General features: G+C 37.2%; 1 protein-coding gene across 2 annotated transcripts; it reads left to right on the top strand.

The window, feature by feature from the left end:
• Positions 1-1318: 1318 nt before the first annotated feature.
• On the top strand, positions 1319-22792 carry Serpinb7 (serpin family B member 7). 2 transcript variants are annotated; one of them, XM_027922895.2, is made up of 7 exons: positions 1319-1486; positions 8188-8232; positions 8792-8908; positions 14893-15010; positions 17250-17392; positions 19847-19993; positions 22394-22792. In XM_027922895.2, the coding sequence occupies exons 1-7, from the start codon at positions 1319-1321 to the stop codon at positions 22790-22792; spliced, it is 1137 nt and encodes a 378-aa protein (XP_027778696.2). The 2 variants fall into 2 exon arrangements, with proteins under 2 accessions (XP_027778696.2, XP_027778697.2); XM_027922896.2 differs by lacking the exon at positions 8188-8232.
• Positions 22793-25622: the final 2830 nt, after the last annotated feature.

Genomic DNA, 25622 nt, shown 5'->3' with positions numbered 1-25622 from the left:
GTCATAAATAATCAACAGAACATCATACATTTATCTATCTTCTACCCAATAAGAGGGGAACATCTTAATAGTTGAGCACAGCTAAGCTAGATCCTCTCAGATCAACAGATCATCTCATGAGATATGGTGCATCTTAGAAGCTCAGAGAAATGAAGGACTTGACCAACGTCACACAACTTCAAACAGCAAGATTGAGAGTAGGACTGGGCCTCCTAAGGTTTATGACTCTTAGAAATGTCACTAGATGTAATATCATGGCATATTCAAAGGGAATAATTAGGAGCATCCATGCAAGTTCATTTAGTCTGAGACAACCAGAACTGTGGTATTAAGATCATTGAGCTGTGGAAAAATTCTTCAAAGAAATACCAACATAGATTCCTGAAAATGTCACGGGGGTGTCAGTCTTCTGTGTTTTAGAAACAGCACTTTCCAGAATTTAAAGATAATCTGATTTTCATTCTCTATTCCAAATTTGCTACTGCAGACCTGGTTTTCTACTGAGTGATAGATCTGTGTGTTGAAACATTTTTATGTCCATGATAAATACTATAGTAACCACATAATTCAATGAGAATCAGAAAATTGTCTTAAAAGAATAAATGCACTTATGGGACTAAGAATGTGTAATATTTTAAATTAAGGTGGTCCTGAAAAAAATTTGTAACAAATTTTGTAAAATGATTGCTCTAACAATGTGTATGGAGGCCATAGTAGAGAGAAGGGATAAGGAAGTGATGTATTAACCTCCAAATTTTAACACAATTAAGTTACAGGTGCTTTAGAAAGCAAAGGCTATAGCACCTTGGCTAGACTATGGAATAATGTAATGTTTACTTCAAACAGAACTTTTGCTCTATTTCAGTACAAACTGGGTGATGTGAGAAATTGTGATTCCCTGAATGCATCTGCTTGGGACTTGAAACCAGAGGCTACTTAAAAGGATAGAAATGCTCAGGTAGCTCAAGGCTACTTGAGGGTAGAAATGTCCCCTCAAGGAGAATCAAGAATATTACCTCTATAAGACAATAGAAGAGCACATGTAGAAATGCTGCACTGAAGAATATCAATGTGAGAAAAATTAGTGTATCATAATATTTTTGCCTGAGGATAGAGTTGTAGAGTATTGACAACAAGAATGTTGAGCCAAAGGAAATTTTGCTCTCTGTTATAAGCTTTTAGATTATTGCATTTAAGTCCGAAGAGATGAAGCTTTGAATTTAAACAACAAATGCATACAAAAATCTCAATGCTCGTAGAAAATGATCTCTGAACTAATTGAAATTCTGTTGTCTCCTAGGCTGCACTCCATTTCACAATGGCCTCCCTTGCTGCAGCAAATGCAGAATTTGGCTTTGACCTCTTCAAAGAGATGGACAACAGTCAGGGAAATGAAAATGTGTTCTTGTCCTTTCTGAGCATCTTCACTGCCCTGAGCCTGGTCCGTTTGGGTGCTCAAGGAAATTGTGCACAGCAAATTGATAAGGTCAGTCTCAGCTTTTGTAATTAATCACGGGAACAAATTGTTTGCCCCGAGAGAATATTTCACTACAGTGATGCCCATATTAATGGGCGGCATTGTGAGAGTACAGGGTGTCACATCCTCACACATCTCCAGGATCCCTCTGCAGTTTGTAGCATTCATTTTTTTAGGTGCTGTGGAGTGAACCCAGGGCCTTGTGAATACCAAGCAATAACTTTGCCCTGGAGCTAAACCCCTGCCCCCTTCAGGCCCCAACTTTGTTTTTGAGCCAGGAGACAGCAAGAATACTCCTACAACTACACCTCTGATTCTTTTCATTCTCCCTTCACATAATTACTGGGTTCTTTTTAGAAGGTAATGAGTAAAGGCTTAAAATTCTGAAGAGTAGACATAAATTATGACATAAATTAGCATCAAATTATGCTTTATAATTATATTTATATGAATTTACAAAGCATTTGTAGTTTAATCAAGACATTATTAAGCGAAAACCAAATATAGTTCCCACAGTGTTCTCATGTTTCTCCCTGAACTGTTTCAAAGATCATGAAACTGGACCCTCCTATTCCTGTCCCCTCATTTTAAGAGAGAAAGATACAAAGGGACTACTCATGTTCAAGGTTGGTAGATGCAAATTGGAGAGACTTTCTCTCCCTTTCCTTTTTCAACTGTGGTGATTGACAGCAATGACTTCCAGTTGCAACATTTCCTTTTCATTTTGGGTGTACTGAGAGGCAAACTTCATTTATTTTCTTCTTCTTTTTTTATTTATATATAATAGTGGAATGCATTATAAAATTTTTATTACATGTATATAGAGCACAATTTTTCATATCTCTGGTTGTATACATAGTATTTTCACACCAATTCCTGTCTTCATACATGTACTTTGGATAACAATGATCATCACATTCAACCATCATTAATTATCCGATGCCCCCTCCCTTCCCCTCCAACCCCCTGCCCTTTATAGAGTTTTGTCTATTCCTCCTATGCTCCATCTCCCTATCCCACTATGAATCAGCCTCCTTATATCAAAGAAAACATTCGGCATAAGAAACAATCTGTGAGGTGAATAGAGAGCTTACATTTTGGGAGCAAAAATATTTATTTTCTAAGACAGATGTCACAAAGCCACAAGAATGAAGCAATTATAATGACACAGTCCAAGTTATACAGATTCATGTTTTTATTTCCTCCCTTGGTGAAGCAAAAAATAAACAATTCCATGGAGGAGTAAGGTCCTTGTTTGAACTTTCTTGTCCTAATGATAGGTTGCCAACTCTGTTGGAGTCACAGTCATGATGACGTTGACTATAAAACAAAGGAAGGGTTGTTTAAGAACCCAGAGTCCTTAAACATATTCTACCCCTGATTTCATTATTTCTATCCATTGGGAAAAGATGATGACAATATTTTTTAAGGCATTGAAAATCCATATATCTGGCCAAGGCAAAATGGGAATGGAGACTGATGTTCTTCATGCTCCACAACAGCAGAGCTAGGAGATAAGGGACCCCAGGGGATACGAGAACTCCAGACTGCCATTGTGATGTCTGCAGAGACTTTACTTCTGAATTTCTTTCTTTCTTTGTGGCACTGGGGATTGAACCCAGGGCCTTGTGCATTAGAGGTAAGCACTCTACCAAGTGAGATATATCCCCAGCCCTCTTACTTCTGAATTTTAAGTGACTAATTTGTGTATCAAGTTCGCCTTCTCATATTATCATTCTAGATTAAGATGAAGTAGAAATTAAGGTAGGTTCAGATTCTCTGTAGCCTATTAAGACTAAGGTGGACAATCATAGCCTTTTTAAGTTTTCATACCTCTTTCTGAGTGGTTCCACTTTCCCCCTAGTCAATAAGGTGATATTGATATTGTTTATTGGGTGTCTGATGTCTTTTAGTTGAAAACCTTCCCAGAGAGACTAGCTGGTTTAGTTGGTTCCATACAAAATTTATTTACCCCAGCATCAGAATGGTCCTCCTTACCCCAAATCTACCCTCTCAAACTAGAGATGTGGTCAAACAAAGCACATATGACCACATTAAGAAAACCCACACCTTTTTTTGTTTTTACAGAAACATGACCATGATTCCAGCAGTTATAAACTGGTGCAGCAGGACATATCCACCTTTGCCTAGCAGTTATTTAGACCTTTCCTACAGTTGGTTGGAGGGACAGAAGTGGAATGAGTCCATGGCTGCCCCTGGGTATGGTTCATCCATGTCTGGGGTGACACATGTTCATTCTGTCTCAATAATTCCATGACTTGTTACCCCAGGTACAGTACGTTTTATCACTTCCTAGTAGAGTGACCCTTTGCATTTCAGATCTCATAGCCTGGAGGACCCAGGGAAAACTCAAACAAAGCCCAAAAGGAAATCACACTTGGGCATAGTAGACACTATTAGAAAAATGGGTTATAATATGAGCCACATTGAAAAAGGAAAATCTAAAATTGCCTAATTTTAAGTAATGGTAGGATCTTAAATTTTATCTCTCAAGTCCTGATTGAGCTTTATATCTTATATTTCCTAGATATTCAATGACTATTTTTGACTTTTATATCTATATAATTAATCCTATTCCTGCCTCCCAATTGATGAAATTTTCTATTTTTTTATTTTATTCTTTTCAATATTGCCCAGGTTGAATCATGAAGTAATCATTAAATTGCTCCTCAGAATGCACAAACAAAAATATTAAGCACTTCTAATTTTGCAGCCACTGAATTGACTCTTCCAATTTATGTTTTCTTGATAAATAATCTGTTTTACCACGTCAGTCAGGCTATGTACTTTTACTTCCTGCCATACACACCAGCCAACTAACCCATCAACACAACCACCACCAACAAAGTCTCCACTCCTTATTTTATTTCACTACTATCTTTTTTTTAAAAAAAGTTAACTTTTTATTTTTTTATTTTTAAAGTGAATTAATTTTAATTGACAAATAAAAATTGTTGTTTTGGTTGATGCATACCTGTAGAAAGATTAAATCAAGCCAGTTAACATATTCATCTCCTCACCAACCTGTTGTCACTGTTGTTCACCAGGTCTTTTCTTGTTCAGTGATGAAATACAGGCTAGAAGTCTGACCCACTTTATTGTTACCCATCTGTCAGTACTGTCCCCTCTGTGGTCTCTGAATGAGCTGTTTGGCACCGCCAAGGGGGCAATAGTTGAGATTTAAACCGTCCTGTTAGAAGTTCATGATGGTGAAGACCCTGTGCTGGGACATGGTCCTGCTGCACCTGTTGGGAGGGGAGGCAGACAGGTGGAAGGCCCATGTTCGTGGCCTCTGCTGCCTCCTCCCACAGGTTGGTCTCTGCCTCTCTAGTATTTGTGGATGTGTCTGAGTTGATTTTGTTAAAGATCAACAGCATTTATTCCCTAAAGCAAAGGACTGGGAAGACCAGCCGAGAGGATCTTTCTGGGCTGGGGATGAGGCTATTGATTGCTCCTCCAAACCTCATTCTGACTTTTTCTGGAATCTGGAAAAAATTACCTGGGTCACTGTGGCTAGGAAGTCCTTCCCGGGTTTCAAACATAGTCCTTTCTAAAATCATCTTGTGTGTTGATATGTCAGGATCTTGTCAACATTGCATACCCTTTTCTTTTCAAAGATGACTTGAAATATTATTCTGATTATTGTTGTGGATATTAACTCTTTATGTAAATTTATAAAAGGCTGGTAGATCATTTACTTCTTTTGACATTCTTTATAAAAGACTGCCGTTTTGAGTGTACAAAGTTTTTTTTTATCCTCTACTTTATTATATTCTTCAGATGATATTTTTCTGCTTTTTATCTCTGTTTTAAATACCTTTATTTCACTTATTTATCCTTATGTGGTGCTGAGGATCGAACCCAGGGTCTCAAACATGTGAGGCGAACGCTCTACCATTGAGCAACAACCTCAGCTCTAGTTTTAGTAATGTGGAAACATCACAGATTTCCAGCTCCAGGAGCTAATACCATGATGGCCACAAGGCAGGCTAACAATGATGTTTTAGGACATTTCTTAAGGGAAACCCTTTTCTATTTGAAGGACAAAATTCATTGTTCTTTGAGAATTTTGGATCACTAATCCTAACTTATGAGTAAAATTTCCTGGGGTGGGGGGAATGAGGAACTATCAAATCAGTAAACCATTTTCAACATATAAGCTATTATAAGAGGGGAATCCTTGCCTTTACTCAACAGTACATTAAAATTTAAATTCATTGTTTCTTGTGGCCACCAGTATGTTTTAGAAAGCTTTTTTTGTTTTGTTTTATTTTGCTTTTGCCAAAAGAGGCAGGAAAGCTCTTATTTTTGCTGGACTTCAAATTATGATGTGATTTTCTTTTCTCTGAGACAGAGAATGAACATTTCAGAACCCCAAGATCTCCAAAAATTCATATATTCAGCATCCATCAAAAAAGTTCATAAATCTTTTGAGTGTACCTGGATACCTCTCTGCTCTTCCATTTAAAGGGAATCCAGGGAATTTTTGTTTACTGAAAAGCTCAGTGGATGTGCTGTGGCCTCTGCTGCTCTCCTTTGAAGTGACTGGCCAGCCTCTTAAACTTGATGATTGACAGCGAGAGCAGCCAATTGTGTTCTTCCTTTCTGATATAGGCAGTGAAGGTGAATTATTCTTTTATCTAGTAGAAATGTTGGAAAGGAGTAAGATTCTCATAATATAGTGAAAGTTTAAGATTAAAATGATATCTTACTTTTACATATTTTCTTCATCATAACACACACACACGTTTTCTTGTGGACTGCGTTGACTTGTGGCTTTCAGTTCTGCAGCCTCACAATGTCAGTTTACCAAACCTACAGATTTATGAAGGAAGCCTTTTCCTTCATAAAGTACTGGTGTTGCTGTGCACTGCCAGCCCAGAACTGTCCAAGGGCCTCTGGTACATGGTCACTTAAGGTTCTAGTTCAAAATTTTGAGTCTTTCTGCAGATGAATATGTGATATGTTAATCACTCACAATTGGAACAAAATCCACTTGCAATGAATTAATGCTGTGGGAGCAGGAAACATGGTGGAATGAGATGAACATCATTACCTAGGTACATGTGTGACTGCACATATGGTGTGATGCTACATCATGTAAAACCAGAGAAATGAAAGGTTGTGCTGCAACTGTGTACAATGAATCAAAATGCATTCTGCTGTCACATATACCATATTAGAATAAATATATTAATAAAAAATAATTAATGCTTGTCAAAACTATACCTTAATGCAGGAATGATGTTTATACTTACTAGCGTAAGTAAGGAAGTTTTTAAACTGAAAAAAATTGTTTTCTAGTTCTATTTTATCATGAATATAACATATCTTTTAAAAAACAATAAACTCATTTAATATAAAACTGCAGATTTATAACATTTTATATTTGACAAACCTCTGTAAGTATAATCTTGATAGAGTCTAAAAAATTCTCTTCTTTTGTCTGAAGCCACCATAGTGTGACCTTGAGTCAAGCTTCCACACTGGCCCGGAGGGCAGGGCTGCTGGGGGAGGTGACAGCAGTGATGGTGGGTTTTATTGAAAACAGTTTTGACTGTTCTCTGTGCAGAGAATAGATGAGGAAACGCTCTATCAGACTGAAATGTTCTTTTCATAATCAAAATCATACCTGATACACAAAATGTAGCTTTAAAATTTGGTCAATACAAGTGACTACCTTAACTAAATTTGTTTTGTGCATTGTTTGAGACAATGTGTGGGTAAAACGAACAACACTAAAGTGTTAGCAATCTGTGCTGAAATCTATTGGATAAAGTAAGGCATGTATTCACACAGTGCTGAGTTTTGTATTACTAGTAACTTGAAAATTAGGGGAAGTTACACATATTGAGACTTCTGTAAGATTGGGGGCAGGAAGAAAAGGAAGAGAGAAAGTCCTTCAAGTGTTCAAATGGGAAGGACACAGTGTTTTAGGACCTAGCCAATAAAAGCAAAGATTAAGGTTATTTTATAAAATGAAATTTCAAGAAATTTAGAGATAATAATCAGTAGGAAATGCTGATGGGTTATATGTTTCAAGAATTACTTAAAAATAAGTTGTGTGGGAATCTAGTAGGTAAAACATAAATAAATGTTAAACAAACTCATGAGTGGAGGACCTAATTTATATTGACTTAAATGCTAAAAGGATAACTACAAGGTCATTTTAAAAAGAGGCTGAGTCATTCAACAGATCATAAAACAGTTCGCAGGTATCTTGAGTTATTTCGTAAGGACTTTGGCAGAGTTCGTTGACTATATGGTAAACTGTTGGGTTCAGGTTCAAATGTTCTAATATGCTTTCTGTTCAGTGTGACGCTAGGCCCAGTGGGCAACATAGCGTTAGCACCCAGTGTGAATGCACCACCCATGAGCATGTTTTTCTGGAAGCCAGTCACTGTAGTGTTTATGTGTATTAACATGAATTCCAAAATCCTGGTGACGCTGAGAGAAATCATCATGTGCAGAAAGAAAAAAAAATGAAATGAAAAATAAAGCTATAACATGCTTCTCTCCTTCTCAGCTCACTAGTGATGGTGAGCATTACTCTAGGATACTGGTGAACTTGGAATAGCAATTAGACAAATGTATTGGGAAAGACATACTTTTATCTATAAGGTCTCTTGTCAGCCATTTCCCTGGTAATCTCTGATTCTGACAACCACTCTCCTTTGTTCTGTTTGTAGACCCTTTACTATAACATAGGACGTGGAAACTCTTCCAACAACCAGGTAAAGACAATATGATCTTTTAAAAAAGAGAATGAGACTAAATTGAGAAGAATTATTGTTTAATGAATATATTTTAATATGTTCTCTCTCTCTTTTTTTAAACAATGAAGCCTGTTCTAGATCCCCAGATATTTCAAATAAAATTTTTGAAAAGTTACTTGTTAATTATTAATTTACAAATATTTTACTTGTGTTTTGGCCAGATTTTGTTAAGTTCAAATGAATCTAAATTATATGCCTTTCTCCTACGTTATCACAGTTAACATGTTGGTAAAATCAATTATTTGGTACACATGTTAAACAAACTGCTTCGTATGAACAGTTTTATTCTAAGTCCATTTCAGTAAATTTTCAAATTTGATAACAGACATTATTATGAGGAAGGGTGAAACATTGGATATGAATATGGCATCACTTGCTGCTTTTATAGCATCATTTTGAGTTCTTTTATAGTATAATGTACATGTTTTATTTCACAGGTACTTAAGATTATGCATATACCTAAAGTTCAAGAATAAATTTTTAAACAATTTTTTTTTAACACATCTTTTAATAGCAGCCAGGACTCCAGTATCAATTGAAAAGAGTTCTTTCTGATATAAATTCATCCCACAAGGATTATGAACTCAGCATTGCCAATGGTCTTTTTGCAGAAAAAATATTTGACATTCATAAGGTAGGTGAAAACTGCTTATTTGAGAAGATTAATTCCACTCTGGATCTGGAATATTTTTCAATTGTGTGTGTGTGTGTGTGTGTGTGTGTGTGTGAGAAGAAAGGATTATGCCTTTCTACTTAGCCATACAAAAGTGATTTTTTTTTTCTTATGGCTAATCACATTGCCAAATATCTTCAAAATATCATCACTGTGTCCAGAGTTCAACTCTTCATGCTATGAATCCACATATTCAGAGTCTCTGCACTGATGGGCTCTAAGTAGAAGAGAACTTGTGCATTAGCAGAGACTTTGAGCTGTATTTGGAGGGCATTCAGCACATTTAGGGGAGTCCAGGGCCCATAGGAAGTGTCCATCAGTGTTCCTTTGCACTTTGGGTCTAGTGAGACATCGTTGGCATCCTTTGTGTGAGCTCTTCTCCTTTTTTCTCAGTCGTGCTTTTCACCTCTCCTTCCAGAATTTTCTTATATTACTGTGAGACTGTTTATAAACGAGTCCCTCTTGGGAGATATGGCCAGATAAGACCAGCCATTGATAGAAGAGAAGCTCAAATCTAACACAGAGTTGGAAAAGGGGGTCACAGACTAATTTTTTGTACTTCTGTATAATGTTGGTAATGGATGCATTCATTGTAGCATCCTGCCTACCCACAGGCCTGTTAGGCACAGAAGACTCTCTCCTGGTTGCTATGCCCAATCCATGCTCTGGTTGCTATGACTACCAGAAACTGCTTACTTGGTTTGGACAGTTAAGCTGATGTACTGCCTATAGTTTTCCTGTACATATTTTCTCTCCCTCTTAATTCTCCACTCCTCAGACAACTATCTATAAAACTCTGCCTCAGACATTGCTGGGCTAATCTCTGTCTTCATCTTTGCCAGCTCTCTCTGTTCCACCCAATCATTATTGTTTTCTCTGTTTGTCACCCACTCAAATTCTTTGCCCCTCCCAATAAAACTCCCAATCTTTGGTTTCTGGCCAATTATGAAGCATCAGGTCACCTTCTGACTCTTCATAAAAGATTACTGCACAATTTTTTACTGGGTCTCTTCATATGTTCAACATCTGATTTCTCTTTTCTTATATCCACTGCTGTCCCCATGAGGGACTACTAACTCCTTTAAACTGGGTGTTGATCTGTCTATCATGCTACTATTTTTGGGGGGTATTGGGGATTGAACACAGGGAAGTTCAACCACTTTGAACCACATCCCCAATGCTTTTTTGTACTTTATTTAGAGACAGGGTCTCAATGAATTGCTTAGCACCTTGCTAAATTGCTGAGGCTGGCTTTGAATTCACAATCCTCCTGCCTCAGCCTCCTGAGCCGCTAGAATTACAGTCATCTGCCACCATGCCTGGCTATCATGCTACTATTTATAGCAGATTTCCATGCTTTTTTCTGTACACATGGTATGTAAAAAGCAATGCAAGTGGGTGAGGTTGTGCATGCCTATAGTGCCATCTACTCAGAAGATTGAGGCAGGAGAATCACAAATTTGAGACCAGTCTCAGAAACTTAATGAGACCCTCTCTCTAAATGAAAAATTAAAAAGGTCTGGGGATGTAGCTCAGTGGTAAAGCACCACAGGGTTCAACCCACAATACTGGGCAGAGAGGTGGTAAGGGGAAGCAATGCCATTAGTTATTCTAAAAAGTACTTTTTATTTTAAATGTAATGAATCACAACATTTTAATCATTTTTAAATCAGCAAAAACTTCAATAATTGCCAAGCTATTTAGATTTTGATCCATAATGCCTTTTCCACTCATAGAAGACTCAACTGTCATATCTGATATCTTCTTCTCCCTTTTGTTCCCAATCTGTTCTGAATATGACTTGGGCCACACTTCTATAAATGCCATTCCATGTTCCCTCAACTGCTGCCACTGTCTGGCTAACTTCATTGTGGCTGTGGATTGGGACAACCACACAAGTGGATAGTCGGCCCTACTTGCTGGCTTCTGTTCCCTGATCCTCTCTCCTTACTGTTTTCATAGGTGATCATCTCTGTATCCATAGGATCCCAGGCTTCTTGTTCTTTCACTTCCACTCTACCTGTTCTTCAGCTGTTTTGATTGTTACTCAGTCTCTTAACTTCTCCAATTTTTCGGAACATATTCACCATTATACCAAATTTCTCATGGATCCATTCCTTAACCACTCTCTTCCCAACTCCCTCCTTCTCCAGCAAACCTCCAAATTCATACCAATGCCACAAATTTCCTCAGCAAGTGTTCCTGGGAAAGCCTCGAAGTATGCGGTTGCCACTACTGTGCCACAGTCTCCCATCCCAGATAGACTCTTGGCAACCCTCTTGATAACCCTGGAAATTTCTCCTCTCATCATTTCTTTTTTTTTTTAAGAGAGAGAGAGAGAGAGAGAGAGAGAGAGAGAGAGAGAGAGAGAGAGAATTTTAATATTTATTTTTTAGTTTTCGGCAGACACAACATCTTTGTATGTGGTGCTGAGGATCGAACCCGGGCTGCATGCATGCCAGGCGAGCGCGCGCTACCACTTGAGCCACATTTCCAGCCCTCCTCTCATCATTTCTATAACATTAATTTCTCCCAGCTTTTCTACTTTCTCCTCCAGTCGCTTCATCTCAATATCCTCAGCTTATCATCTTTTCTCTAATAATTCTTAAAATGTGAATGTTCTTTAGGGGTTTGACTTGGTCATCTTCCACTTTTGATCCACCTTCTTACATAGGGAGAGGTGATCTATGAATACAGTATAGAGTTTCTGGAGGCTGTCCTCTGTATTTTTGCATCTCTCCACAGTCATGTGACAAGCCGTCACTTATTCCTTAATGCCAGGCTCAACTGTATCCCTGCCCCATGTAAGTCCTCAAGTTGGCATCTGCAGTTTCCTAAACACAGCAAATCTCCTGATCCTGTACCTTCTGTCTCTCCTTGTTCTCTTTTAATGAGTGACCCATTGGGTATCAGGTCACCTCTGACTCCTCTTGTTTTCCTAAGCTTTGTAGTGCTTCTTTCTACTTAAAAACAAAAGAAAACAAACAAACAAACAAAACCAAAACACTTATTTAAAATACTTTCAAAGTAACAGAAAAATTTCAGGTCTTAGAGAAAAGCAAAAACAAAAACATTTTCCCTCTGAACCACCAATGGTTAGGTCTATAGAGAGTTTAGAAAGATAAATTTTTAATAGCTTGAGATAAAGTAAACTGGACACACAACACACCAAATTTTTGAGATGCAGAAAGGTGGTCATGGGAGGAAGGTTATAACAGTAAATGCCTAAATCAGATAGGAAGAAAAGGCTAAAAAAATAAAAAAAAACCCTCATACTACATCTCAATGAATTAGAGAAAGAGCAAACTAAGCCACAAATTAGCTGAAGGAAGGAAATACTAAACCCCAGAGCAGATACAAATGAAATAGATACTAGAAAACAACCAAAAAGATCAATGAAACTAAGAGTTGACTTTTTGATAGAAATAAACTAAACTGACAAACCTCTACTAGACTATTAAGGAAAAAGAAACACTGAGAAATGAAAAAGAAGATGTTGCAATTGATGCCACAGAAATATAAATGATCTTAAGAGACTGATATGAACAATTAGGTGCCAACAAATGAATGATCTAAAAGAAATGGATAAATTCCTGTAAACATATAACCTGGGAAGACTAAATTATGAAGAAATAGAAAATCTGAGCAGAGCAATAATGAGTAAAGGGATTGAATTATAAATCAGGTGTATTCCATCAAAGAAAAGTCCAGGACCTGATGGTTTCAATGCTGAATTCTACCAAACTTTTAAAGAACTAATACTAGTCTTTCTGAAATTCTTCCAAAAGACAACAAAACAAAACAAAGGCCCATCAATACCCATTACATGGAGAAATTCTGCTTTACTCAGTCTGCTGATACAGATGTTAATCTTATCTGGAAGCATCTTCACAGATACATGCACAATAATGTTCGGTCAATTGTGTGAGTACCCCATGGCCCAGTCAAATTGACACATACAATTAACAACCACAGATAATATTAATGGCCCAGGTTTTTCCTTGAAAGAGAGGGATACTTATTTCTCAGAGATAGAGATATTAATCTAAAATGACCTTGACCACAGAGAAGTAGAATATAACACTATTAGCTGATAGAGATGCAGAGGGGTTACATATCTGAAGAAAATGACTAGTTTATTGGAACAACTGAAGTAGAGAATAGGGGAGAGGGTCATTGAGGTGTGAGAGAAGAATTGACCAGCAGCATTATGATCTCAGATAGGACCAGGTAATGCTTGAGTTAGTTGTGAAGTCACTCATTGTAGATGCTTTAAAACACCAAATTCTTGAGGTGGAATTGAGCTCTTGTAAATTACCATGAATTCTACTCTTTGAGTCATTTAAGTTTATGTCATTTATGTCTACTTTTAAGGACATAAGCAATAGTCTTTGAAGAAGGTTAAGGATGTATAAAAGGTATAAATGCATATAGTGGCCTGTAGCTTTTCCAGGGTTTTCTGGGAGTGGTAAAGAATAGCCTCTATGTAATTCCCAGCCCTTCTTCTTGAGCAACCTAATTCCTTGCTGATATCTTGCACTTATCAACTTATCTAGGCAGTAGACTGGCTCTTTAAAACTGCTCTTTGTAACCAGTATCTGAGTGGATGGATGGGTGGATGGATGAATTAATCAGTAGATGGAAAGAGCCCTATCCATGGATATTGTACACAAAGCTTGCATCATAGAGCTCATCTCATCCTGTAGGTAGATCATGAATAACCAGATGATCCTTATTAGAATTGAAAATCCTATGTAATTTGTCAGTATACCCACTGGCAATACCTATAATTTGCATTAAATCTTTTCTCTTCCAATTATGAAAAAATTTTCCCAAAATGTGTGTGTATATATATGTTAAATATATACACTCATTATTATATATATATATATATATATATATACATTATATATATTAAATTATATACATATTATACACATGTGTATATATTAAATATATATTAAATATATATACATACATTTTGGGGGAAATTATACTGATAAATTAAGTAATCATGCTTTTATTAAAAACAAGTAATTCTGAGCATGTATTTCGTGCAAGACAACATGCTGGGTGGTAGGAGTATAATAATAAGCAAGGCATATAGGGTCCTTACTTCATGTTAAGGGCTCAAATGCAAATAAGATGTATTATAATAGCTGTGATCAATGTCTAAAGAGATGGAAGTGCTCATTACTCTGATTTGATCATTACACATTGAATGTAAGTGTTATATTATCACAATATCCCCCATAAAGATTTATAAATGTTCTTCCCAATTAAAAAAGAAAAGAAACAGAAGGTAAAGTGACTGTTATGAGACATAGAAGGGATCTTGGAAAGACATTTGTCAAAGAGAGGCAGTGACATTGGGAAAATGAGCAAGAAAACCATGAGAAATGTGGACATTCCAGGAAGAAGGAATGTTGTTCAAAGACTTCAAGGGACAGAGGGCACACAGATGCCCTTTTGAGGGACTGTAAGGAACTGGGGGTGGTGAGAGGGCAGAGGATGAAGGGGAACGTGACTGGCAATGAGGCAAGTTGGGCACAGGTCAGAGTCTGGAGGGCTGAGTCCAAGGGCTTGGTTTTCTCTTATGTGCAGTAATTAGCCTGGATGGGGCGGGTTAGGCGGCTGTTGGGGGTTTTTAATGAGGCAGCAGTGGGTAAACCAAGGGGGTGGGCCTTAGGCATATTCTCCATTAGCCTTTGCAATCTTTTGAGATAAAATGAAGTCCAAAGAGCAAGTCTGCTATACAAATTCAACTTCACGTTCACCAGACCCTCTCCAGCCATCTTGTTATGTATCCAGCTACATTTACTCATGTTTGAGGTGTGGGTGGGGCTGTGAATAAAGCAGTAGAAATCATGATACAGGTTCAAAGATACATTTCTCATGTACTTAGTGGTGATTTGTAACTACAAGCTCTGTGTTCTTATTTATAGAACTACATTGCATGTGCTAAAAAATTATACGATGCCAAAGTAGAACGGGTGGACTTTACAAATGATGTAGAAGATACCAGAAACAAGATTAATAAATGGATCGAAAATGAGACACATGGTGAGTGCAATGTCTTAATTTTCTACAAGATATGTCAGTTATATGTGAACATTGAGGACTGTCAACGTTAAAGCTGGGAGTTTCTGTGTATATAAGGAATGGCTCCTGTCAATACCGAGTCATGGTTATTGTTCTTTAAAACTTCTTTAATATTTTTCTGCAATATGGTTTTGAGTAACCCTTAATATTTTGAATGCTTTCTACTTTTCAGAAATCTTGTTTTGTGTAATATCTCTTTTGACTGGGAAATAAACTTGTGAGACAAACATATTATTATGACCTTTTTATAAACCAACAATAACCTGATGTAATCTATGGAATCAATCTCAATCTTCACTAGTTAGAGAACAAGATCTAAGATTTGTTTACAGCACTTTTCCATGACCACAACATAGCATTTCATTCTAATAGTGCACCCCTTGTTAGGGTTGGGTTAATTTTCATACGTGACTGCTCCTTCTTGGTCTGGATTTTATTAAAGTGATAATATTCTACTGTCACAGAAATATATCTTCATGTCATTGCTTTCTCTAAAGGATTTACAGTTTATCTTTCCTTTTAAAATTTGCTTTATTTATCAAAATAACATATTTGGCAAAGGAGTTATCTTCCAGAAAAAGTACAACTCTTTATTGGTAAATCTTTTTCACAACTAAAAATTAAATTCTATTTAATGTTTTTGTTTATTGCAAAACAAATAAGGAAACTTAGCATCATTTGTTAATCAACCGATTTAAAAGATAGTAGTTATTTCTTTACTTAAGAATTGATTTGTACTCTGAGCATTAAAACTGTATTTATTGAGTCTCTTTGCTTCAGAAATGTGAGACATATAATTTAACACTCTTAAAGCAAAGGTTTAGCAGCATATAGTTAACCCTGGGAATAAGAATACAATGTCTCAATTTCCTTTTTGTTTGTTCATTCATCATTATATCAGTAGTGAATTACTTTGGTCCTTAGCTAGCACAAGTGAATAATAAAGCTAGAAGAACTATGTAATTGTTACTTTTCCAATAACTGAATTCCATTACAATTACATAGTTCCTCTAGATTTATTATTCAGTTATTCTATGTAATATTAAATATTTAAAGGTATCACATTGATAGTATCTTTTCCCCTTTGTCTCAGTTATTTATTTCTCTTTCTCATACAAACCTATATGTGATTATCATTTGTATAAGCATATGTCCTCAACATTTATTTGGGAAAGAAACTCCATACCCTTGCCAATACTCTAAACAACCCACCCGTGTCTTACTGCCCCTCTCTCTTCACAACACCAGAGCCATCTGTTTGAGAAGTCGATCTCATCCATCATGACCTGCCTTTCCTTGTCTTTCAGTGAAATCTGAATGGCCCCCATCACCTTCAGGATAATCCAGAATTCTTACCAGACCTTCCTTCAACCTTTCCAGCTTCTCCTTCTCCCTGACACATAGAGATGAATTAGGGTTTCTCCAAATACACTTCCCCTCCAGGATTCCATATCTTTGAATAATCAGTCTTGCTTTATGGAAGCTCCCCTTGCCCCCTTAAAGTGCCCTCAAACTCAAGCAGACAGCCCTTTCCATGGTGATGAATCCTAACCTGCATCCCTGTAGCTCACGGATCCCACCTGTGTGCCACTGGAATGTCCCAACTGCTTGGTCAGGTTGTTAAATCCCCTGTGTTTAAACTATGGGCTGGAAGGTGGCATGGGCTATGACTTTCATGGTTTCAATTCAAGTACCCAGAATAGTGGATGGCATCTAGCAAAAATCTCATTAATAAGGAATGAGGAAAGAATCAGCCCTTTCAGCTGAAGAAGTTATCTATACTTGGAGTGCCGCGGTAGCCCAGGTGGCCCTATCAGTGCAGTAAAGGCCATTTGGTGCTTATGAACAGGGGCTCTGGGAATTTTCATCCCAGGTAGGAAATCCTATTGCCATTGCTTTCTTGCGGTGTGACTTTATATTAGTTCCTTAATCTCTCCGTGTCCCAGTTTTCTAACAGAAAACAAATAATAATAATGTCTGCCTCATAGAGATTTTAGAAAGATTCAACCAATATTGCACTTGAAGCATTTAGAAAGTGCTAGACCCATTAATTACCTATAGATTATCACTAATAATCATGGTTATCAGTGTGATTATTACTTGGTTGGAGAAAGACTTCATGCCCATTAATGATCTTTGAAAGCAGTTTTTACATTTACATTAAGAATTAATTTTTTTCCCTCAATTTATTTTTTAAAAGGCAAAATAAAGAAGGTGTTTAGCGATGGCAGCATCAGCTCCTCCGCGGTCATGGTGCTGATAAATGCGGTGTACTTCAAGGGCCAGTGGGAGTTGGCCTTCACCAAGAACGAGACCTTAAATTGCCGGTTCAACTCTCCCAAGGTTTGTACATCTCCTGCATTACACGGGAGGCTTTCCCCCACTAGTATTTCTTTGCAGGAAATTGTGGTATTTACACAGGCAAACGGTCGGCTTTCCATTTCTTCTGCATTACCAAGCAATGCTTTATAAAGCAAATGCTAGTATAGGTTACAAAACACACTGAAGGGATCTTTGTAAACTGATATATCTTTAGACATATTCCCTATTGAAACAAGTATTAAAGTATGAATTTATTTTAAGATATTCCAATTGGAAGACTATGAAAAAGAAAACACAACAAAAGTGTATGTTATTTTATGTGTTTTTAAAGTGTGGGCTCCAACACTCATTTATCATCAATAATTTTCCTGAGTCAAAGAAAGGATATATTTCTTTTGATAAAGGATGAAGTTATATTTAGTAAACTTATGTCTTTACAAATATACCTATTTCTTTAAATAGTTATTTTTTTAACATAAAGCATCTTATTACAAATCTTAAACATTGACTCTTGGTTCAGTATTTAGTTTGTAATAGTATAGGGGAAACATCAGAAGCCTTGGAATCACCCATGTTGGGGTCCCTGCCTAGCTTTACTGAAGCTGTGTTGGCCGAGGCAAGTGAACTGTGGTGGACCACCTCTTCCTACACAAAACAAAGTGATTTGTTTAGTTGACATTCAAGATTCTTTTCAATCACTCAGCCTTTTATGTTGAAGCAGAGAAACTCAGATTTAACTTTTAAATTTAGTTTTATTTTCCAAGTGGTATTTTGGTATTTCTCTTTGGTATAGTCTGTCTGCACCTTCTATTGGAAGTTATGGATCGGGAAATGCTGGGAGCTGATAGCAATTAAAGATAAGTGAATGAGTCAGGAGGAGGGAAGTAAAAGGCAACCTAAGCAGGCGCTGTGTGCAGGTATGGTAACTCCAGGGAGAGCCAGGAGAGACACCAGTGCAGAGCAGAACTGGGACTAGACTGCACCCTGCGTTGGCTGCCTGGACTGCAGGCCAGGCCTGCTGTGTGTCCCCGACCTGGGGTTCTAAGTCAGAGCCTAGTGGAGCAAATTCATGGTGTGTGTGTCTCTATGAGAAGAAAGAGTTTGGCACAGATATATTTTGAAAATTGCATATGACAAAATAATAAATATAATAAATCCTAACAAAATACAGCTCTGTCTTCTAAAGATATTAACTGGATAATAGTAATATGAAGCACACTAGGGAGTATTAGAATTTCAGTGACTGAGTTTCCCACTCTTTCCTCAGCCTTTTCCCCAGTTGATGGTATAGTTCTATAGTAAATTCCATTTGTTTCCTCCTTTCCAACAGTGAAGGCAAAGCACAAAACATTCCTGTCTCCTGGATTTTTTTTTTGCTTCTAATAGAGTTTTGTTTTTTAAAGTATGTATATATATATATATATATATATATATATATATATATATATAGAGAGAGAGAGAGAGAGAGAGAGAGAGAGAGAGAGAGAGAGAGAGAGACTGTGTGTTCTATCATGGACTAGGCTATGGAATTTTGATTAATGGCATTAATGTTGGTTGCACCAAATTAAAAATTGGTGAAATCACCCCTTTAGCATGTGTAATTCTTTCCCTGCCCCAGTATAGAAAATATAATGTTATGGTATGAAATCCTTATCCCACTTATACCAAGCTCAATTATTTTGACCTGACTCACTGGGCAAATGCTACCTCTTTACTGCTTATGTGTGTCCTTTCTAAGGATCAGATTGTAAGTCAAAAGGGGCAAATTTCCCGAGGGAGAAGGATCTTTGGTTCAAGGACAGAGAAATGACCTCCCCATGTAAAACCATTTGTCCTGAAAGGAGGTATTGTAAGAAATGTTGACAAGTTTGCAGATTATAATATCATTAGCAAAAAGACAGTCCATGTAATCTGATCTATGAACAGCATCTTTGAGACAATAGCTATTGTGCTTCTTCAAGTGAACTTAAGGGATACTATCAAATCTTTTGCAGGAATTTTTAATTTTCCAAGACTTCATCTTTAAACTGTGTAATTTTGATAATCCTAGTCCGTAGTTTATTCTGATAAGAGAGAACATCCATAGCATTCATTTTCACTGTATTACTATTTAGTAATTATCCATTGCCTGTTAGACTTTTCAGTTATAACAGTAAGTGCAAGGCCAAGTTCTAGCTGCTAATACATTAGCTGACACAGTCCTCATAATCCACTGCAGCAAGAATTCTTGCCATCTCCATCATGTAGGTGTGGAAATGGAGATACAGGTAAGAAGTAGCTTATCCAAGTCACACAGTTGAGACCAGAGGGTAAACTCAAAGCCTGTGCTTTTACAACTAGGCTGTGCCCCAATGAAAGCAGCATGTCAGAAAAAGTCTACAGCTTTGACCAAGAAGTATAATATTTTTCATATGCACTCAACCAGTAAGTAAAGTAAGTGGGATTATGAATTACTTTTTGTGACTTGACTTGCAGTGTCCTGGGAAGCCAGTTGCCATGATGCATCAAGAGCGGAAGTTCAACTTGTCCACTATTCAGGATCCATCCATGCAGGTTCTCCAGCTCAGGTATCACGGTGGCATAAGCATGTACATTCTGCTGCCTGAGAACGACCTATCTCAAGTAAGTGACTGGTCACTTCCACTCCTGGGGAATATTAAGACCTTTAGGAAACACTTGGTTGTGTTTTTGTCCATCAATTTTAAGATTTCAGGTTAGGATGTTAGATACTTACCTATTTATTTGACAAATATTTAAGGAGTACCTACGAATGTGCTAAACACCATTACAGATGATGAGACTGAAATATCTCCGTTTATCACAACAGTGGTTGAATAGCTATAAACTTTGGACACTCTCAGATCTAGCCATGGAGTTCAAAACACATGAGCTTAGGTCTTTTTAACTCTTGGTTATGAAGAGTCTTTAATGTTATGAAATTTTTGTTTGGCCAACCACCTTCAGTTGGCAGGAAATACTGGCATCATGAGCCTTTGGAGAATGAAAATGTATAGCATCAGACTGTGCCGCTGTGTCTCTGGTGCCAAGTGGTGATTAGGGATGTCACAGGAGAAACAGACCAGCACAGTGCAGGAACAGACGGTGGTGGCTGAGCAAACCAGGTGTCGTCACTCTATCTCAGATCCTGCTTTTCTTCCAGCCCTTCTTCCATTTATCCTCCGCCTGAACTTGGCTCTTTCTGTTTGTGACCTGCCATCCCAGAGGCCTTGGTTGGTCACCTCTCCCTTCCCTGCTCTCTCAATAAAAATAAATAATCGACACCATTAATTGAATACCTCCTACATTGCAGGCCATGGGCTCTCCATTTCATTTCTACTATTTCATTTGATTCTAACAGCAACTGTGTGAGAAAGGGAAAAGAGGCTCGTGGGATTTAATTTGTCTCACAGCTGCATATGTGCAAATATGTGTGTGTGTGTGTGTGTGTGTGTGTGTACGTATGTCAACTACAGTAAAAAGTTACAAATGCAATTTAAAATATTGGCTATGTTTTGATCTGGAAAACAAGGAAAATTCATTGTAATATAATTGGAAAGTAGAAACAGTGAAAAAAACCAATGCATCCACTCTCCAGTCCATCTTTTTCCTATGATTTAAAAACAAAACTTTATAGCTTTGGAAATTCAGTTTCTACATAGAAGACCCCTGAATTATTGTAATGACTTTCTTTAGTTTTTTTTTTTTAATCTTAATATTCTTTTTAGTAAGGAACCACAGAGAAAAATGAAGATTAAAATCTAAAACATGATAGTGATACTCAGATTAATTGAACAATTCACTTGATAATCTTCATAACAATTATATTTTACCACACATAATTGTTTTACCTTAAAATATTGGCATTAGTGCAGAAAGTAGCCCATATGAAACAAAAATTGGCAGAAGAGAAAATTTGTTCTTGTACTTATTGTCTGAGATTTTTCCTATAATAATTTACCTAATAACATGTGAATTAGATTCATAAAAATTCTCACACTACAAAAGCTCAAATACTTATATTTCTGCATAATCAGATAATGATAAGGAAGTGGGCACTTAGTAAGCTGAGAAAAAAACTCAGTTTAGAATAAAAAATCATTATAGATTAGCCACAAACTGGAAAATTTACACACAGAATTTTCAAATGTACCAAACTTGATTATTTGAATTCAGTGTTCTTAATAAAAATACAAGTGAAGCTTAATGTATATGAAAAGGTATGTAAAGATTTCAGTGAATCTGAATTTGAAAAGAATGCCCATATATGAGATTTCTGAAAATGTTCATGAAAAATCTCCCCATTCTAAATCTGGAAGAATCTATGATCAATTCTTAGTATCCAAGAGCCGGCAAATTCAACTTGTGAGTTGTCGTTTGGGGCAGCAACGGCATTGGAGGGAAGGGTGGGCTCCTGGTTGTGTAACTGAGGTTGTGCACTGTGCACCCCGGGCACACCTCCCTATGTCCCTTGAGATTCCATCTTCTCATGTGTTGGCCAAGAGAGTTATTGGATCCAGACCTCCCTGGGGTTGTGGATATTGGTCACCAAGCTCCCAGGGCTGCGGCTCTGGATCTTTTTATTCAAGCCACCTTGGTTTTCATTGATTTACTCCTGTAAGTTGTGCAAACATTATTATTTTCTGTCTTTTGTGAAAGGTAAATGATTACAAAACTCTGGTTTAAATGACTGCCGAGCTCTTGTTTCAATTGGATCCTTCATCTAGCCATATTTCACTTTGGCTGTATCTGTTCCTATGTGGGCAGAGAACAGAGAAGATAGGAAGTGCTTGCAAGTCAGGCCTCATCATAGGGGAGAAATTAAACATGGGGTTTATTTTTTTAAATGTACTTGAACTATCATTTAAATCACATTCCCTTCCCAGGCTCCTCCAGTTCCCATTCATATACCTAAATTCACAAATTCAAGAGGGGGTAATAATGGAAAACCGTTTATCTTGGCAGCTATTGCTTCATATTTTCTTAACCATAAGATTCTAAATGACATTTACAATATTCCTACAGGTTGAGAACAAACTGTCCTTTCGGAATCTAATGAAGTGGACCAATCCAAGAAAAATGACCTCTCAGTATGTGGAGGTGTTTCTTCCGAAGTTCAAGATAGAGAAGAACTATGAAATGAAAGGGCATTTGAGCACCCTGGGGCTGAAGGATATGTTTGATGAGTCCAGAGCTGATCTCTCTGGAATAGCTTCAGGAGGTCGCCTCTATATATCAAAACTAATGCACAAGTCTTACATAGAGGTCACCGAGGAGGGCTCAGAGGCAACTGCTGCCACAGAAAATAACATTGTGGAAAAGCAGCTCCCTGACTCGACGGTGTTTAAAGCTGATCACCCCTTCCTGTTTGTCATCAGGAAGAATGACATCATCTTATTTGGTGGCAAAGTTGCTTGCCCTTGAATATCCAATTGGTTTCTAGTATAATCGTCCCTGTGACATCAATGATATGCCCTATGTAAATAGATTTGCTGAGTTGGAATCGTGTGGTGTTCCTTTAACTTTATTTCTTCCTAACATTGGCCAGCAGATAATTTCGGTGACCCAACCCCTCTCAGATGCCTGGTTGGTTGTCTTGATCCCTGAGCTTAGCCTTTCTACTTCCATCTGGTCCCTGGTTTCTAATTTCATTGGCTTTCCACCCACACTCCTTCCTGCCATTCTCCTCTATAGCCTATCTAGGGATGATGGAGCTTGCTTACAGGCAGTGAGAAGGTAGAAGCAGCATTAGGAATCCTTTTTGAAACTCTAGACACTGCAGATTTTCTGGCTTGGTTCTGAATGATCTGGGAACTAAGACTGGTGTTTCCTAGAAATCAGTGTGAAGGAAAACTTCCTGGCTGACCTTAGAAGACATGAAAGCTGACTTTAATACATTTGATTTTAACTCAATGTATAGTCTATATGCTAAAAAACTATGGAATTGGGATTGGGGACCAACAAAAATATTTTATTAGTGATTTTAAGTTGTCACCTTTGGGCTTTCCTTAATAGACTTAATATGTATGTACATAGTTTTTCAGATATTAAGCACCTTCACCTGTTGGTTCATATGTTGTAAAGTTCACACGTTTTCCCTTTATTTATCAAAATAAAGAAAATACCACATCTGTATAGTGTGATTGTTTTCCTCTAACCAGTTGTGACACTATCAGAACTTTCTTTTTTTTTTCCTCGCCCAAACAAAAATTCTATGAAAGGAAAAAAAAATGTTTTTTTGTAAAATAAGTCTGATTTGGTTCAATTTCACTAATTTATGACACATAAAGTCACTTTTACAATTCTACAGACTGATGAGCTAATCATAAGTACTAGTATTTAAATTCATGAGAAAATGATTCATAAATATGACTATAAGCCATTAAGTGTTTAGAGCTGATCACCCCTTCCTGTTTGTCATCAGGAAGAATGACATCATCTTATTTGGTGGCAAAGCTGCTTGCCCTTGAATATCCAATTGGTTTCTAGTATAATCGTGCCTGTGACATCAAAGATATGCCCTATGTAAATAGATAAAGTGACTTCACAAATAGATTAATAACGAGTTGAACCCAGTAGACCAGGATGAACTTATTTAACAGCTGATAGATAAGGCCAGCTGATTGCATTGTGTTTTTACTGCATAATACTGTCACCTGATTAGAAACTAATAAATCAGAGTAGCCTGCTGCACAGCGCTGTGGTGCTCAGTGCCAGGCCTGGCAGATACTTGATTTTCAACAGATGTTGTGGAATCCATGAATATGGCCTAAATGTGACATGAGAGCCGTGTTCTGACTTTTCGCCATGTTCGGTCTGTGTTTGTGTACATGTGTATTTGCATATGTGTTTGTATGTGTGAGGCTAGATTATAAACCCTTAGAGGGAAGAGAAGGGCATATGGAAAGGACGGATTCCACATTTTAAATAAATACATTTCCTTATGGCTCCAAGAAGGAAACAAAATCAAACAGATTGCAAATGCAGACCCTGGTTGGCCAAATAGCAGGCTCGATTGCCAGCACTCCTCCCAGCTCCACCAGGGGCTCCTTGGAAACTCTGCGCTCTGCTGCTCACAAGCCGAAGGCTGTGTAAAGGCATGAGCTCTGAGGAGGGGCAATGAGCAGGGAGGATCTGTTTCTGCAACAGGAAGAAGTGATTTTCACAGCAAAGGGGAAACATCACCTTCAGCGCCATCATCTTCACCATCCTAAGACAGGTTCACAGACCCCGTCCCAATTGTCATCATACTCCTGTAAAGTGGAAATTATTATAATTGTGATTGTTCTTCCCACTTTATAAGAAAAATAAAGGTCAGAGCAGTTGGCAACTGCCCCAATTCTTGTGTGCTCTTTTCCTCAGAACACGCAGCTTGAATTTCATTCCAAGTCTTGCCTGTTCCTCTGCTGAGCTCAGGGTCCTCTCTCATGCCCCAGCACCTCAGCCGGCTCACTCCTCCCTTGGCGTGTGCTTATGACGGACAAGCACCTCTGATGACCTCAGGCTTTCCTGGGACACTACACCTCTTACAAGTTTGATGGAGTCCATAATTACTTTGTGTTCTTATGTTTGGGTCATTTGCAATTTAGGTGATTTCACTTGGCTAGATATTATTTATAATAACAAACTTTCTGAGACTTTATATAATAATGGTGATAACAGTAATAAATTTAATAATAAGGTCTCCTAATTATTAACTCTTTGAGAAAAGGGACAGTTATCTTAAGTTTCTTTTATAATTCCTCTCTAGAATATTCTATAGTCCTAATGACTGAAGATTCTACTCATAGATGTTTCTAGAAATGTATCCACTTATTTTAGATTTTCCAGTTTATTGGAATATAGGTTTTCAAAATAGTCCCTAATAATCCCATGGATTTCTGTGATATCTGTGGTGATCTTTCCTTTTTCATCTCAAAATTTATTAATTTAATTAATTATTAATTAATAATTAATTACTTATTTATTAATTTATTAATTAGGGGGTTTTTTTTGAGTGTTTTTCCTTCTTGGCTAAGGGTTTTTCAATTTATTTTCAAAGAACCAATTCTTCATTTCATTAATCCTTTGTATTTTTTTATTCTCTATTGATTTCAGCTTTGAAATTAGTTTGCTCTTGTTTTTCATGTATCTCAAAATGAGTCATTGGCTTATTTAGGATATTTCTGGTTTCCTTCCTTCCCTCCTCCCTTTCTTTCTTTCTTTTTTTCTTTCTCTTGTTTTGTAAACCAGAGTTTGAATGCAGGGGTGCTTA

Source organism: Marmota flaviventris, chromosome 16 (assembly GCF_047511675.1).
Source record: "Marmota flaviventris isolate mMarFla1 chromosome 16, mMarFla1.hap1, whole genome shotgun sequence".
Taxonomy (NCBI): Eukaryota; Metazoa; Chordata; class Mammalia; order Rodentia; family Sciuridae; genus Marmota; species Marmota flaviventris.
The sequence above is the reverse complement of the archived record's forward strand: the minus strand, read 5'-3'. Positions and strand labels throughout refer to the sequence as shown.

What these genes read in the sequence shown, in the direction of transcription:
- Serpinb7 (XM_027922895.2), top strand. Translation starts at nt 1,319, where the DNA reads ATGGCCTCCCTTGCTGCAGCAAATGCAGAATTTGGCTTTGACCTCTTC. An exon ending in AAATATTTGACATTCATAAG is followed by an intron (nt 8,909 to 14,892) that starts GTAGGTGAAAAC and finishes TCTTATTTATAG; the next exon opens with AACTACATTGCATGTGCTAA. An exon ending in GCCGGTTCAACTCTCCCAAG is followed by an intron (nt 17,393 to 19,846) that starts GTTTGTACATCT and finishes CTTGACTTGCAG; the next exon opens with TGTCCTGGGAAGCCAGTTGC.